The sequence below is a fragment of the Opisthocomus hoazin genome, chromosome 1 (genome assembly GCF_030867145.1).
Source record: "Opisthocomus hoazin isolate bOpiHoa1 chromosome 1, bOpiHoa1.hap1, whole genome shotgun sequence".
Taxonomy (NCBI): Eukaryota; Metazoa; Chordata; class Aves; order Opisthocomiformes; family Opisthocomidae; genus Opisthocomus; species Opisthocomus hoazin.
The window spans coordinates 136,551,601-136,565,328 of record NC_134414.1 but is presented as its reverse complement, the minus strand read 5'-3'; the positions used below and the strand labels follow the sequence as shown (position 1 = coordinate 136,565,328).

Here is a 13,728-nt window from a genome sequence, read left to right as displayed (position 1 = left end):
AGCGTAACAAAGTTCAAAACGGCCTTGAATGGTTGCAACCTTATCGGGCTAGCGGAGGTAGCCCTCTCACCGGGGCTTCTGGTGGAGTGACCCAGTAAGAGCTGCAAGGTCAGCAAACAGAAAAATCTTCCTGCTGATCACCCGGAAAGGAAGCAATGGAGAAAGAAAAAGCAAGAGTTCCCTGTGCAGGAACATGTCTACTGGTGCATGTTGAAGCAGACCCATTCAGCATCTGATTAAGATGATTGAAGATTATGGTGATATATGAAATGCAAACAGACAAATGAAAACCCCTAAACAAACAAAAAACAGCCCCCTCCCCCCAGCTACTGAACTCCTTCAAGCTTTGTTCTTCCCAGAAATGGTTCCAATTTTCCAATTCACTGCCACCTTATGGCACTTCAGAGAGATAACACTTCAGTAATTTCTGTCGGATGCTTTGTATTTTCAGGCAGCCTCCCTGGGAACTTGGATGTTACAGGAATACAGGAGCTGTAAAACTGCCCCTTGCATCCAGATTTGGAACAATCTTAATGCCTGAGACACTGCATTATTTTTGTTTGTGAAAACTGATCATTTGCAATGTGGTCAAAAGAGAATCTTTCAGTCTAAAAAAGCGAATAGGTCACTCATGACTCTCCCAAATGATTTTGTCAGTCCATTTTTGAAATTGAAGATGAAAGCTTAACAGATGCCCTTATCATGTGTTTAGGGTTCTTCTGAGAGTAGTCTTAGCTAAGGACAGAATCCAAAGACTTACCAGAAGCTGGGAATGCTTTATAGCTTCCCGTCCCTTCAAATAAATGATAATCCTCCTTTAAGCACACTTGTGTGGTTTCCTGGTAGATGAGAAGATGCTACGACTTGAATGGACAGGCTTTGGAGAGTTGGTTGGTTAATTATTACTTGGAAACGTGGGCAGGATTGCCTAATAGGAAATAGAGTAGCTGGGATTTTTGTAGTGTGCGTTCCCCAAGTGGATGGATATTTGGAAAAGCAAGATTAGCAGTAACCGAGAGCTTTGGGTTTGATGCAGATTGTTTTGGTACTGCAGAGGAAACTGGGTGATTTTAGGAAGGGCTATACCACACATACAGAAGGACAAGCACGAAGCTGTTTTCCTCAGGTAGCCTTGTTCTCTGCAAGTGAATGAAGTTGATTTCCCATTTGTATTATCAGGCTGTAGCCTCGCTGTAAAGCTTTAAGGGACATTTTTCAAATGGACACCATTGGTATAAATTATGCATTAATCTGATTTTTATTTACTATTATTATGAGTAACAACGAATGCTAAAGAAAAGAGCTCATGCTCCCCCATCTGCTATTTTTCAGACCACCAACTTTTTCAAGTAGCAAAGTTTGGCTGTCTCGCTTAACTCGGTTCTCCTGTTTATGTAGTCTTTTGAAAGAACATGATGAAAATAAGAAAATGCTATTTGCATTGGCATTTTGGTGCTAAAGTCCAAAAAAAGAATATTTCCAGCTCATTACTGGAATGTCTGGTGGTGCATTTCAGGTAGAGTAGAGCTGGACGCTGCCTAGTTGCATATTCACAGTCTTTTTGTGTAAGATCACTCTTCAGAGAACTAATCCAAGGTGTAGCCCCAATTATTGACAGCCAGTCATGGCTGGGGTCAACAGCTCTACCAAAACAGAAGAGAAAATGTCATTTTTGTGGTTGGTAGCTTATTGAGATTGTGCCTGAGCAGGGTTCGAGACGGTGGTGTCTGAGAGCCAGGCTGGAACCATGAGCACGGAGAGGTGATGTGGGGTGCCTGCAGTACCACTCCAGCACTGTGATCTCAGACCGTCTCTTTTAGCCCTTGTTAGGGCATACCACTCTCAGCTGCCAGGTTTCCAGCTGCACAGAGCTGCACAGGTAGCTCATGATGAATCAAATCTTAAACAATCCCACATCCTTTGTAGTAGGTAAAACCATTCATCATTTATCAGGCAGGAAAAAAAAGGTTTCCGGCAAACTGAGCACCCCGGGGCGAGCAAAGCGCTGAACAGGATCATTTTGAGAGACTGGGTTTGCTTTCTGCTCTGGAAAACGGATCTTGTAAAGGATAAATTTTAGCTGCCTTTGGCCAGGTCTTTGCTCACATAGAACTGCTGTTCAGAACGGTACTGGAAAGAAAATAAAGTAAACCTGGCAATATTTTGATGCCTTGAAAAGAAAACAGCAGCTCATCACAGAATGGAAGGGGTTGGAAGGGACCTCTGTGGGTCATCTAGTCCAACCTCTTAGACTCTAGCACTGGCATGAAGTGCTTCTGCTGGTCCAAGTTGTTTTGTTTGTGGTTATGAACTATTCTGGGCAATAACAATTTTTTTTTTTTTTTAATGGCATAAGCAAGCGGGGCTCAGTTTCTGCTGAGCTCTGCCCAGGAATTTTACTGAGGTCACAGCACGGAGCAGTACTCCCGTGCCTGCTTAGCCAGGGCTGGGAACCGATGCCCCCGGGGATGCTTCAGAGCCCTGAAGCAGTACGGGCTCTTCCACAGCAGCGCCTGGGACTCCGGCCAGGGCCACGCAAAATCCACTCGTGGCAGCAGCGAGATGTGGCTACGAGGGCCTCGCAGCCGACCCCTGAGGCCCGCCCTTCGCGCCGCACTGAGCATGCGCGCCCCTGAGGTCGTAAAGGTGAGCGGCCGTGCCCCAACGGGAGCGGGCGCTGCCCGCGGCCTCGGCTTCAGGGATTGGTCCGTAGCCGAGAGCTGGATGGCGTCTTCGGGACGCCTCATCGCCGCCAGCCAATGGGAACGCTCCTCCGGGGGAGCCAATCGCAGCCCGCGCCCGTTCTCTCCGGCTACGGCTCGAAACCGTCCCAGCGCTGTGTGACAGAGGCAACGCGCCCTCTGATTGGCTCTCCGGCTTCGGGTCTTTTCGGGTTGGTCCGGCAATAGCCGGAAGAGAGGGCTCCTTCCTATTGGCTGCCCGACCGCGCTGCTAGGGCGGTGGCAGCGTTTTCCGATTGGGTCTCCGCGTCGCTTCGGGGAGACTCGGCTGCGACCGTGCTGGCTTGGTGATTGGTTACGACCCGTTACAGGCATGTCCGTAACGACCTCGGGATTGGCCCCGAGGAGACTCGGGTGTTTCCGTGAGGGCCTCGGGCTGGGGGGTTAGCGAGCGCGTCGGGCTCTTCGGCTGGCTATTCACAGAAGGCGCTTAGGGCCGTTCCGCAGCGTAGGGCGGCGACTGGCATAGGCGGCTGCGCGGCTTTCGCGCAGACACAGAGCGCAGCGGCAGGAGCCCGGCACGCAGCGGAGGCAGCAGCGGGGACAAAGGGACCGATCGGGAGAAACGGGGAGGGGGGGCCCGGCGGGAGGCAGCCGGCGCCGCGAGGGAGCGGCAGGAGGCTTCAGCCGGGCGGGCGAGTCCCATGCGGCTTGGACGCCCGGGGAAGCAGCAACCGCCGCAGCAGCAACCGCCGCCAGCGCTCTGAAGCCGGCTGAGGAGGAGCCGCCGCCATGGCCTGCGCCGCCGCCGCCGGCCGCCGCCCGCAGTGCAGCGTCCCCAGCCTGAGCCGCCGCCAGCTGCCCCTGCGGGCGCAATGAGAAGCCGCGCCGGAGCTGCCGCCTCAGCGCCGCACTGAGAAGCCTTTAGCGAGCGACCGAGGCCGCCCGGGCCGCTTCACCCCTACTCCGCCCGCCGCGGATCCCGCCGCCCCTGCCGGATCCCCTTGCGAGCGACCGCGTCACCTCCTGTCGGCGGATCCGGGAGCCCCGAGATCCCTCCGCCGGGGAAAAAATAGTCCCGTTCCCTGCCGCCTCCCTCAGAGGCGAGGGAGAAGGAGAGCCGAGGGGAGGGGGAAGGAAGAGGAGGAAGAAAAAGAAGAGGAGGAGGAAGAAAAAAAAAAAAGAAGCGAGAAGCCGAGCGGCGGGATCGGAGGAGCCGGGCCGTGAGCCTCCGCCCCGTGTGACCGGCGCCCAGGGTGGGGGCAGCGAGGCCTAGCAAACCCCCCTCGCTCGCGGCCGGGAGCGGGAGCGGCGCCGGGGGGGCTGCGGAGCGGGCGGAGGCGGCTCTCGGACCCACCGGCGCTGCCGGGAAGGATGGTTTTGTGAGAGCCGGGCGGCGCGAGGAGGAGGAGGAAGAAGAAGAAGCAGGAGCCGGGCGAAGAGCGCGACAGAGACCGAGAGGGGAGGGGGCTTCCCCGGGGGGGGGGGAAGGGGGGTGCCCGGCGTTTCATGTGGCGCATCCCGCCCGTCTCCTCCAGCTGAGCGAGCCAGGGAGCGGCAGGCGGGCCCGCCGGGGCGAGGCGGAGGGCCAAGGCAGGAAGAGAGAGGTGATCGGGGCAGAGCAGGAGCGGGAGACCATGTCCGGGCGGCCCAGGACCACCTCCTTCGCGGAGAGCTGCAAGCCGGTGCAGCAGCCCTCGGCCTTCGGCAGCATGAAAGTGAGCCGTGAGTATCCTGCCGCCCTGCGCGGGGGGGGTGGGGTGGGGTGGCCGTCTGTCCGACCCTCCGCCCGTCCGTCCGTCGGGCCCTGCCGGGGCCGTGCCCCCTCCCTTCGCCGCGGCGGCGGGCGGGAGCCCCCGGCTGAGGCAGCTCCCTTTCTCTCGCTCTCCTCTCTCCCCTTCCCCCGCCATTCACCTTGAATAGGCGCACGCCGCCGCTTCGCTCGGGGCCTGCTGGACACACACACAAAAAAATGCCCGTCGGTTTGTCCTCCTCCCTCGCCTCCCAGCGCTGCCGGCCTTGTAACCGTCCTCTGGCAAATTAAAAAAAGCCTGTTTCCCCCCGCACCCCTTCCCCCTTTGTGAAAAGGATTGGGAGCTCCGTCGCCTGTATTTCCCTTTTATTCCCCTTCCCCCGCCCGAAAGGGGGAAACGAGGAAACGAACCGCGGGCACACGGGTATGGCCGTGACATTCACGTTCATTATGTGTTTTTAAGCACCTCCTGGCTCTGAAGGAGAGAGCTTGGAAGATTCCCCCCCCCCCCCGTGCACCCGTTGATCGGGTGTGAGCACCTTTTAGTCCAGCCCATTTTTGAAAGAAAAAAAAAAAAAAAAAAAAAAGGAGGGGGAGGGGAGCTTACAAAAGGTGTCTCTGATATCCTCTAGGCTTGGGTAAAATGCTCGACAGAGGGGCTGAGAAGGTGGTTATTTTGACGTGTGAGCCTAGGGAATAGTTCTTTCAAGCTCGGCGTGCCTTTTCCAGTTTTCTGATCAGAGGAATATTTTTAAGAATGAGGCCTGTGCTTTATTCTGCACAGGCACGTTGGAAATTGTGTTTAATATGTGCCCGTCCTTCGTATTCTAGCTTGTGGGATTAACTGGTTTATGTGAAATAAAAATATGTATTAAATCTCAACAAATGTAGAGTGAGAATGGAAAAAGGCCCTGTTCTGAGTGGCTGATGATTGGCTATATGTTTGTAATAGGGAATTTCTTAACTCCTCATTTGAATGTGTTCACATTAACAACTAAATTGTTCTTCCAGATTCATATTAATTGCGTAGTTTTCGGATATATTTTCCTTTTTCTTACAGAAATGCAGGGTGGCATTTCTGTGGGACCAGGAATGCTTGAGATGCATTGCCATTCAATTGATCTATTTGATACTTGCGTACAGCCACACCTGACATGGCTCTCTGTGTGCATGCGTGCATAGATCGCATCGTTTTATGCATTTCATGCCAAAGCGCTATAAGATTGTGAGCTTTTTGACAGATTAGGAATTCTGACGCTTTTCTGCACAGAAATGTCTTCCATTGTGGTTGAAGCCTTGGAGAGAGCATTTGGCTCGGGGTCTGTAGTCTACCTTGTATCTGCATGATCAGCATGCCTGCAGCATTTCAAAAAAACATGGGTGCAGTTAACCCGTATTAGCAGGATAAGAGCATATGTTTGATCGGGTCCAGCAATTAGCATTTATTAAGGATTCTTGATTCGTATGGAGAAAAACTGTGGGTGACTCCATTTTAATTTATTGATTTACTTTGTACGCGTGTGGAATAGGAAGCAGATCTTGTTGATCAGTGTTTCTGCAGGTGGCCGTCTAAACCAAGCGAGACCTAGACCTGTCATGCTCGGCAACTAAATTTATCTTATTCACGCTCTACAGCTTGATTCTTGAAAGGTCATTGATGCTCCTTTCCCGTTTATTTGAGGTCAAAGACTAGACAGATGCTTGCCTGTGAAGAGGGTGCTAACTGATGCAGACTAACAAGTTTGCAAATATGATTCAGTCCCAAGTGTATAATGCTGAGGGAGAAACAAAGGCCGTAGCATAAAGCACACGCACTTGTGGTAACCCCCACAGTCGCTCTAGTCATGTGCTCCTGGTCCTTCTGGTGTCTGGAAAAAAAAGTCGGAACAAAGCAAGAGAATCACGTACAAGGACTCTGTGAGAAATGCAGTTTATATTTTCAGTTTATCCATCCATGTAAGACAGTCCATGAAGTTAACTTTTTTATTGCTTTGTAAGAGAGAAAAATTCCCGGGTGTCAGAAAGTGTTCCGTTTTTCTGATTCTCACGAGTTTTGGTAGCATCTTATGACGTGATGTAGCAAGTTACCCTTTACCAATGTTGAGCGCTTGGGGAAAAGAAAAAGTCAATTGTGCGGTGAACAGAGAGTTTGCTCTGCTCTTTCATTTTGCCGTATATTTACAGACTGATAGTTACATTCTGAGCCCTTTTTGAGTGAAAGATGGGACAAAGGAGTCCTTGTGAGGTAGGTGGAAATTGGTGGGTTGGTATCTTCTGAGTCTCTCGGACATCTTTAGTAACCCTGTCTTGGTGCAGGTCTTTCCCAGGTCATCAGGGAGCAAAACCTGACTTGTTTGATGTCAACGTTTTTGCTTGTATTTGTAAGCCTGGAGTAGTGGCAAAATTAAAGGAAGTCGCTCTTGCTCTGGTGTCTGTGCAGCTGCTGCTGCTCCTGGCTGAGCGCTGCAAGTTACCTAGGAAGGATGGATCCGAGTGATGAGGAAGGGATGGATAAGTAGTGGAGGAGGGCTCTTTGATCCTTGTGTTACCTGGGAGGAGCAGCACTAGGACCATACAGTGATTGCTTTTCTCTCCAAGTTACATGGGGAAGAAAGAGCAAGGAAGGATTTTTTTTCTCTTCCCTGTGTAATTTATTAGACTTCATTTATGAGACTTTGTTCTCAGGAGTAGGTAAGAAAGCCTGAGCCTTGAAAGAAAAGGATGTGAGGTTACCAACAACTGCTTCTCCTCTGGCTGTTGGGAAAGATGACTGCTCATGCGTGCTGCTCTCATTGGTCTGTGATAGACGTTACAAGGGTTTTAACATCTCTGCAAGAGTAGGAACCCTGTGGCCTTGTATCTCTTTCAAGCCATAGCAACATCAAGAGTACCTTCTGAAATCTGACTGTTTTTGGTTTCTTTGTTTCTATTTTGGTGGTTTTGAAATCACTGCACCATTCTTTCCACCCCACGATATGGATTTCTATATTGAAGTAATTCCCAAGTAAGTTATTGCTTGTGCAGGTCTGTATTGCTGGGTTCGTAGGCTTTCTCTGCACAAAAAACAAGCGCACGTGCTCCTTGTGTTGAGCCTGTCCCTCAACAGGAGGGAGCTGAGCTTCCAGTTTTCCACTTGCTGATACTATCATCCTGCTGGTTTTGGTGTAAGAGAAGAGGTATGAGCTTGAAGCTTTCTTTTGTTCCTCACCTAGTTGTTCTTGCATTGCTTGCAGATGTACATTGTTTCCCAAATGGGACAAAAATAAACCTGAAATATAAAGAGTAGTCATGCAACACATGACCAAAAATATCTGTATAAAAATAGAAGCCTCAAAGTTTGCAGTTTGAGTTTTTTCATCTAATGATTGTGGAATTGATTTTTTTTTTTTAATTTATTTTTTTCTTCCCTGAGCTTCTGGAAAATAAGTGAAGTAACACCAAGTGCTTGTAGACAGCATCACTTACTGTAACTGTAGCCAATTATCTTGTTGGTCTGCAGTAAATAATGTCACGGCTAAGGCTTGCCATGAAGAGTTTTTTGTTCCATGTGCGAGTGTCATGGCTCTGTAATTGGTTATGCAGAATTTGTTAACTTGGAGTGTGAGGAAGGCAATTCTGTTTGCTTTATCTAATTCTGATGTTATACACATACTCTTGGGTGCAAAATCTAAAGGACAGTCTTGTAATAATTCATTTTGGACTCTGGAAGAATGTTACAGTGGTGCCAAACTTGGTTTTTGTTAAAGTTTTTCTTTTCTTCTTAGATTCACTGCTTTTTGTCCTGTATAATCTCCAGAAAGCACAATAGCTTGGTAAACCTATGTTGCTGTGTACTGTTCGCACATGGTACTACTGTGGGCATTTGAGTTTGATGCGTCTTTTGTGCTTCATAGAGGGATAAAGTCTGGGAGTTCATTGCTCTGTTAGTAGCCAGTCCACAAGCCAGGACATAAAATTGATTGCATTTTAGGTAGCATGTGGTGTCTAGGTGACAGTTTAATATAATACTGTGTGATGTCCAGGTAGTGTGTAGGAAGAGCCTTGGAAAAGAGCACCCTGGGCAACTTCAGGGAGAAGGAATGAGTTGGGGCTGTTGAAACTGGCAAAACGATTGAGATAATGCCACCTTCTGTTTCTCAACCTGGTTAGGGTAGGGCCTTCTCTGTTGCTTTGATAGCAGTTTCTGCCTAATTGGTTTCTGAAGCTGGAAGCTGCCCATCCTGCTCTCCTTGCTGGAGAGAGGAAGATCACTCCCTTCCAGAAGCCTGCTGAGCGTTATGGGTCTGGCCGTCGCTGATCCTAGCCCTGTCCAGCTTTCTGACTGCTGCTGGGTGAATGGCTTTCCTCATGCCTAAACTTGAAGAAACTGCCCTAACGGGGTCAGCTAACAACCACGTGCGCTACAGTGGAAAGTGTCTCATGCTATAGTGCCCCAAAGTCATGCCTTGCAGCCTGAAAAGGAATAAACCAGCTGTCTGCCATACTTAATTTCGACACTGCCAAACTATTTTCTCTTTATTTGTGTCATTAGGGGTAGTTCAGCAGAAAAATAACTAATGAAAAAGTGAGGCCTGCCAGTGGAACCTGTCAGATGATAATTTGACTAATTATTCTGCTGTGTCCCCCACGTCTTGTATGTATGGGTTGGTGGTTTAGTTGTTTTTGTCTTGTAAGACATATTGGGGTTTATCCTGAACCTTTTGTTCTCGTTCCATCGCTGTTCTGCACGTTTCCTCTTCCCTACACCGCTTCCTCGAGGGCATCCCCTATTGTATTATCACTTGGTTCACCATTTGTCTTTCTTAGCAATATTTTAACCATCTTGTTCGCCTATTTACGCAACTGTGGAAACCCATATGGCTTATGGAGTATATTCCTTGCCTGTATGCGTCCTGGCTCTGGGCGTTGTATCGCTTCATCCATTGACTTGATAGGGCCTTGTAGGTATCACAAAGCAGTGGTGGTTTATGTACTCTGGTCTTTTTCTTGGGGTGTCAGAAAAGAAGTAGTTCTTTTGCTGAAGACCACTGCCCAGGCTGAGGGGTTTCCCTCTACTGCCCCAAGAGTTCTTTATTTCTGATATATCCGTAAGTGCTATTTTAGGTAGAACATTAAGGATTTTTCCAATATTCGTGTCCAGTTTACTCATCACAGGTCTTTGTAATGATACAAATCTGTGGGATGCTGGCTACTGCTGTTCTCTCACCCCATGCTCTTTCTTGCCTGGATGGATGTGTGATGTGAAGAAGATTCTGGAAGTCTGTAGAGCATCTGTGTTTGCAAAAACTCTACAGTTAAAGTTTTGTGCTGTGACCACCTCTAGCATTTTCTGCAATTAATAAATGCTAAAGCCCTTAGTTATTTGATCACGTTAGCTAATAATATGCAAGGTGGTTGGAGAACACTTGCAGCCTCTTGGTGCAAGCTGTTGGAGTCTTTTGGTTTTGAAAGACTTGATGAGTACCATTTTAAATTGGAAGGTCTGTTACCTTTGAGTTTCCAGAAATTTCTGTAGACTTAAGACTTGAACATTTTTCTGGAGTTCTCACCGTGTTGTTTTTGTTAAAAAAAAAATTAACTTTACTCTGGGGACTTTTAGTCACCCATAGCAAGTGTGGGAAGTGCTAAAGTGGCTGTCTCCTGCAGAAGCTCTATGGCTGGTGGAGTTACTTGGCTGCTTTCTGCATTTAATGAGCATCAGCCCAGTGTAGCCTTGAAAGATGAACAAAACTTTTGAAGTCAAGCAGCTATGAAAAGGAGCTTATCGAAAGTTTAAATGCCTTGCAGAACAGCTCTCCTCATTTTTCTTTGACCCAAGTCCGTATAAAATCCAAAATTTTGTCTTGTCAGCATTTCCTTCAGTAAGCTGCACAAATAGATGCTCTTTTATTTATGTATGCTGAAAATAAATGCTAATTACAGCTTTTACAACGTGTCAAGAAAAGATACTCCCTCAGACATAAAGGCTCAAACCCATAGCGTGCTGTACAGGTCAAACCCCCTCTCTTTAGGTGCAAAACCAGGAACTCCCTTGATGCTTCTCATCTGATAGAGGTTGTTGCTGAAATGCTGCGTACTGCCACGGGGGAGGACGTCAGTTTGGAGGCATGGTGGTCTATGGCACTTTATATTTTTCAATTGATTTAAAGTGTAGCCATATATCGAGTGCATAGTAGCAATCTGGTCATAAGGTGAGAAAGGTGTGAGACCTGGTAGCAAGATACATTTCTGTGAGAAATGGCGACATCATCATAGTCATGTTCACGAGGTGTTCCTGGTCAGCGCTGCTGTATCTCATTAAACAGAAGCCTAAAATGAAGCTCTGCCTGAAGCATATGCAAACTAGATTTGGATAACCAGTATAGGTGGAAGAACTGCTTTCACCAAATCTTCAGAATCCTTCCTGCCCTCATCGATACCAGCTTACCATGCCATAGAGAGGGGGTCGGTTATCTAGGTGTAGACCATGAGACGGCACATGTTCAGCTCAATCCTGTATCCTCTGACAGTGCTGCTGTGTGATGTTCTGTCTGTGCAGTAGGAGAGAGAAGATGAGGTGATTTCAACAGAAATCTGTGTTGGGAGATCTTATTGAAAGCATTTCTGTATCACCGTCTGAGAACTGTCAAAACTGGATGCCCGGAAGTCATACTCATGTGCCTCTAAAAGAAGTGGACAGTAATTTTTCTTGTATGATCAGTTCTGTCAGAGAATCTTTTCATTAGTTACTTATGCTACAAATGACTTGTCTGGTGTTCAGAAAAGGAAATAAAGCAAAGCAGTTCATTCTGTGCTTTGGTCTCTTGCAGACAGGAAGTAGATCTAAGCATTTAAGGCAATTTGTGTTCTCACCTAGTCTGTCTTATAATGGAAGGTAGGAAGGTGGTAAGATAGCTTGTCAATGTCAAGCACCGAGGGCCTTCTTTTCTTCTTAATTTTTTAAACAAAAGCAGTACAGCAACGCCTTCCTCTGAAGGGATGGCACCAGAGCTTGCTGAGAGTATTGCCACTTCTCCATAGCATCGGACCCTGTATTTTCTGGCTTAGCCTTATCAGCTGAGGGGCTGTTAACTTAGTTATCAGTACCAGTGCTTCCTGCACATGTGCTGGACTAGTGAGCTGATACTAACTGGGTGAAAGTGAGTTCCCAAGTGTCTTCCACGTAATTAATTTCTTGATGATTTGCGAGGCTGCTGTGATGGTACCATGGAGTCAATTTAGCTGAAGGAATAGTGCCGTGGGGTTGCAGAGGGCCTTGGTGCCTGCCATAGGCAATTCACTTTAGCTTGCTTCTAAGTAGGAACTTAAAGCTAAGAAAAATATAGTTTCATAACTTTGTAATAGGTGTGAACAGGGCCTAGTGTCTCTTCCTTTATGGGTTATAGTGACCAATGTAGTCACGTTGAAAGTAGTGAATGGCTGTTGTGCTGGTATTATGATAAGGTTGACTTGAGTAATTTAGGGAGAACTGCTAGTATTTTTCCTTTGTTTAGGTAGCTTCTGTTGATTCTATTTTTGAGTGTGGAAAGTGTCTCTTTAAACATAATATATCACAGGAATGTGTAGTGGTATAGTTACATTGCTCAACGTGTCTCTTCGGGCAGTTGGGTGGATTTGAAGAAATCTGTTAGTAGTCCAAGTGCCTGACAGTAGATGATCGTAGTAAGAGACCTGTTGATCAGAAGAGAAAGGGAAGATGTTCCCGGTTGATACCACTGGAAAAGTAATGCTGGAGAGGGTATATGGGGCTTGGGAATACTGTGCTCCTGTGCGTGCATGAAGAGAAGTGTTTGAGTGTAATGGCAGAAATTGCCACAAGCTTTTGGATCAGAGCACTTAGCAGCAGAGAAGTTGGGTGTTGTCTCTGAAGTTATAACCAGAAGGGAAGCAGCAGCTGAATTTTTCCAACCAAGGCAGACTTCTTACAGCCACAACTGTAGAACGTTGTCTTTTTTGACTTTTTTAGTAGGAATATAGTTATTGTCAGCTGCAAGCCCTGTAGTTCAAAGAAGTATCTTTTGCCAGGAATGCAGGCAATTGTTTACTTTTTAGACAGGCCAAGAATATGTTTTGCAGAAAGATAAACTAAAATGTGACTGTTGTTGCAAAGAAGAATTTGATTTTTCTTGCAGTGTAGAAAGAGGGGAAAACTGTTTCGTTGCAGTTGATGGTGCCAGTGTGTTTGGTTTTCTTGATTCACACTCTGCAGCAAACAGTTACATAGAACCTATATTATTATTTGTATCTCATCTCTCATGTGCTTCCTTTGTTTTAAGTATCTCTAAAAAAAAAAAAAATACTAACACAATGAATTGACCTGTATGAGTGGGTTTCCTTGAGGGAGGAAGGGGACACAAATTCATCAGCCCAAATAAACAGAATATTTGGTTGTTGGCCAAGTGAGCATGAATCATTTGGCACAGATCTGTATCCCTGTAAATGAAGTCCATAGCCATAAATTATTTTCCCCACATTTGTGGGAAGTTGAGTATCAGCATCAGAAAGAATGTTTTGTGCCTTGCTGAGAGAATAAAAGCTTTCTGGCAAGGCATACTTTTTGCAGGTGAGTAGATGTAAGGCTACTGGATTGGCTTTTCTTTATATACACAATTGCTCAATTGAAACGTAAAGAAGCGGAAAATAGTGTTGTCCTTGAGAAGATCGTATCTGACCATTTCACTTCTAATCTTGCAGTCTTACTCATGGTTGTATGTACTGGCTTGGGAGCCATGGGTATGTGTAGTGTAATGCAGTAGTAGTTGCATGATACTGTTTTTTTTCTGTGTTCCTTAGAGAACAGAGAAACCTTATTAATCAAATTTCAGTTTTGGAGACTTTGAAATAGATTTACAAGTTGTTAATTTTGGATTACATGTTTTAGTAACTACAGCGGACTGCAGAGTTGATTTGAGTCTTGGGGAAACGCTTTAAAGACCCGTGGAAAGCTAGGTGTTTTTTTCTCAGTTCGGTTTTGTTTTCTAGTGGATCAGCTAGTGAATGCACTAAAGACAAAAGCATGAGGTTTGTGCAGAGTGAGAGAATATTACTATTCCAGAAAGTTTGGGCTCAAACTTCAGATGATATTTGTCAGTGAGAGGGGAGGGAGAGCTTTGATTGCAACTCCCAGAAGGAAGGGAACGTATAGGGGCATTTTTAGATTGAGGTCAACTTTGAGCTTCCTTTTCCTTGATCAGCGCTGTATGCATGCGTTTGGGGTTGTGTATAGATTTTTTATTATGGAAATGACATAGGGACTGCAGCTGAGTATCTGTGTTGGACTCTTTACATATCTGA

The 13,728-nt window shown here is 46.9% G+C and overlaps 1 protein-coding gene across 2 annotated transcripts in view; it reads left to right on the top strand.

The window, feature by feature from the left end:
* Positions 1 to 3,119: 3,119 nt before the first annotated feature.
* The window catches only part of GSK3B (glycogen synthase kinase 3 beta), a 159,843-nt gene continuing 149,234 nt past the window's right edge, over positions 3,120 to 13,728 (top strand). For both annotated transcript variants that reach the window (XM_075437308.1, XM_075437297.1), the window contains exon 1: positions 3,120 to 4,406. In XM_075437308.1, coding sequence (XP_075293423.1) covers positions 4,319 to 4,406 — 88 coding nt within the window. In that variant the 5' untranslated portion in view covers positions 3,120 to 4,318. The remainder of the gene's footprint in view (positions 4,407 to 13,728) is intronic.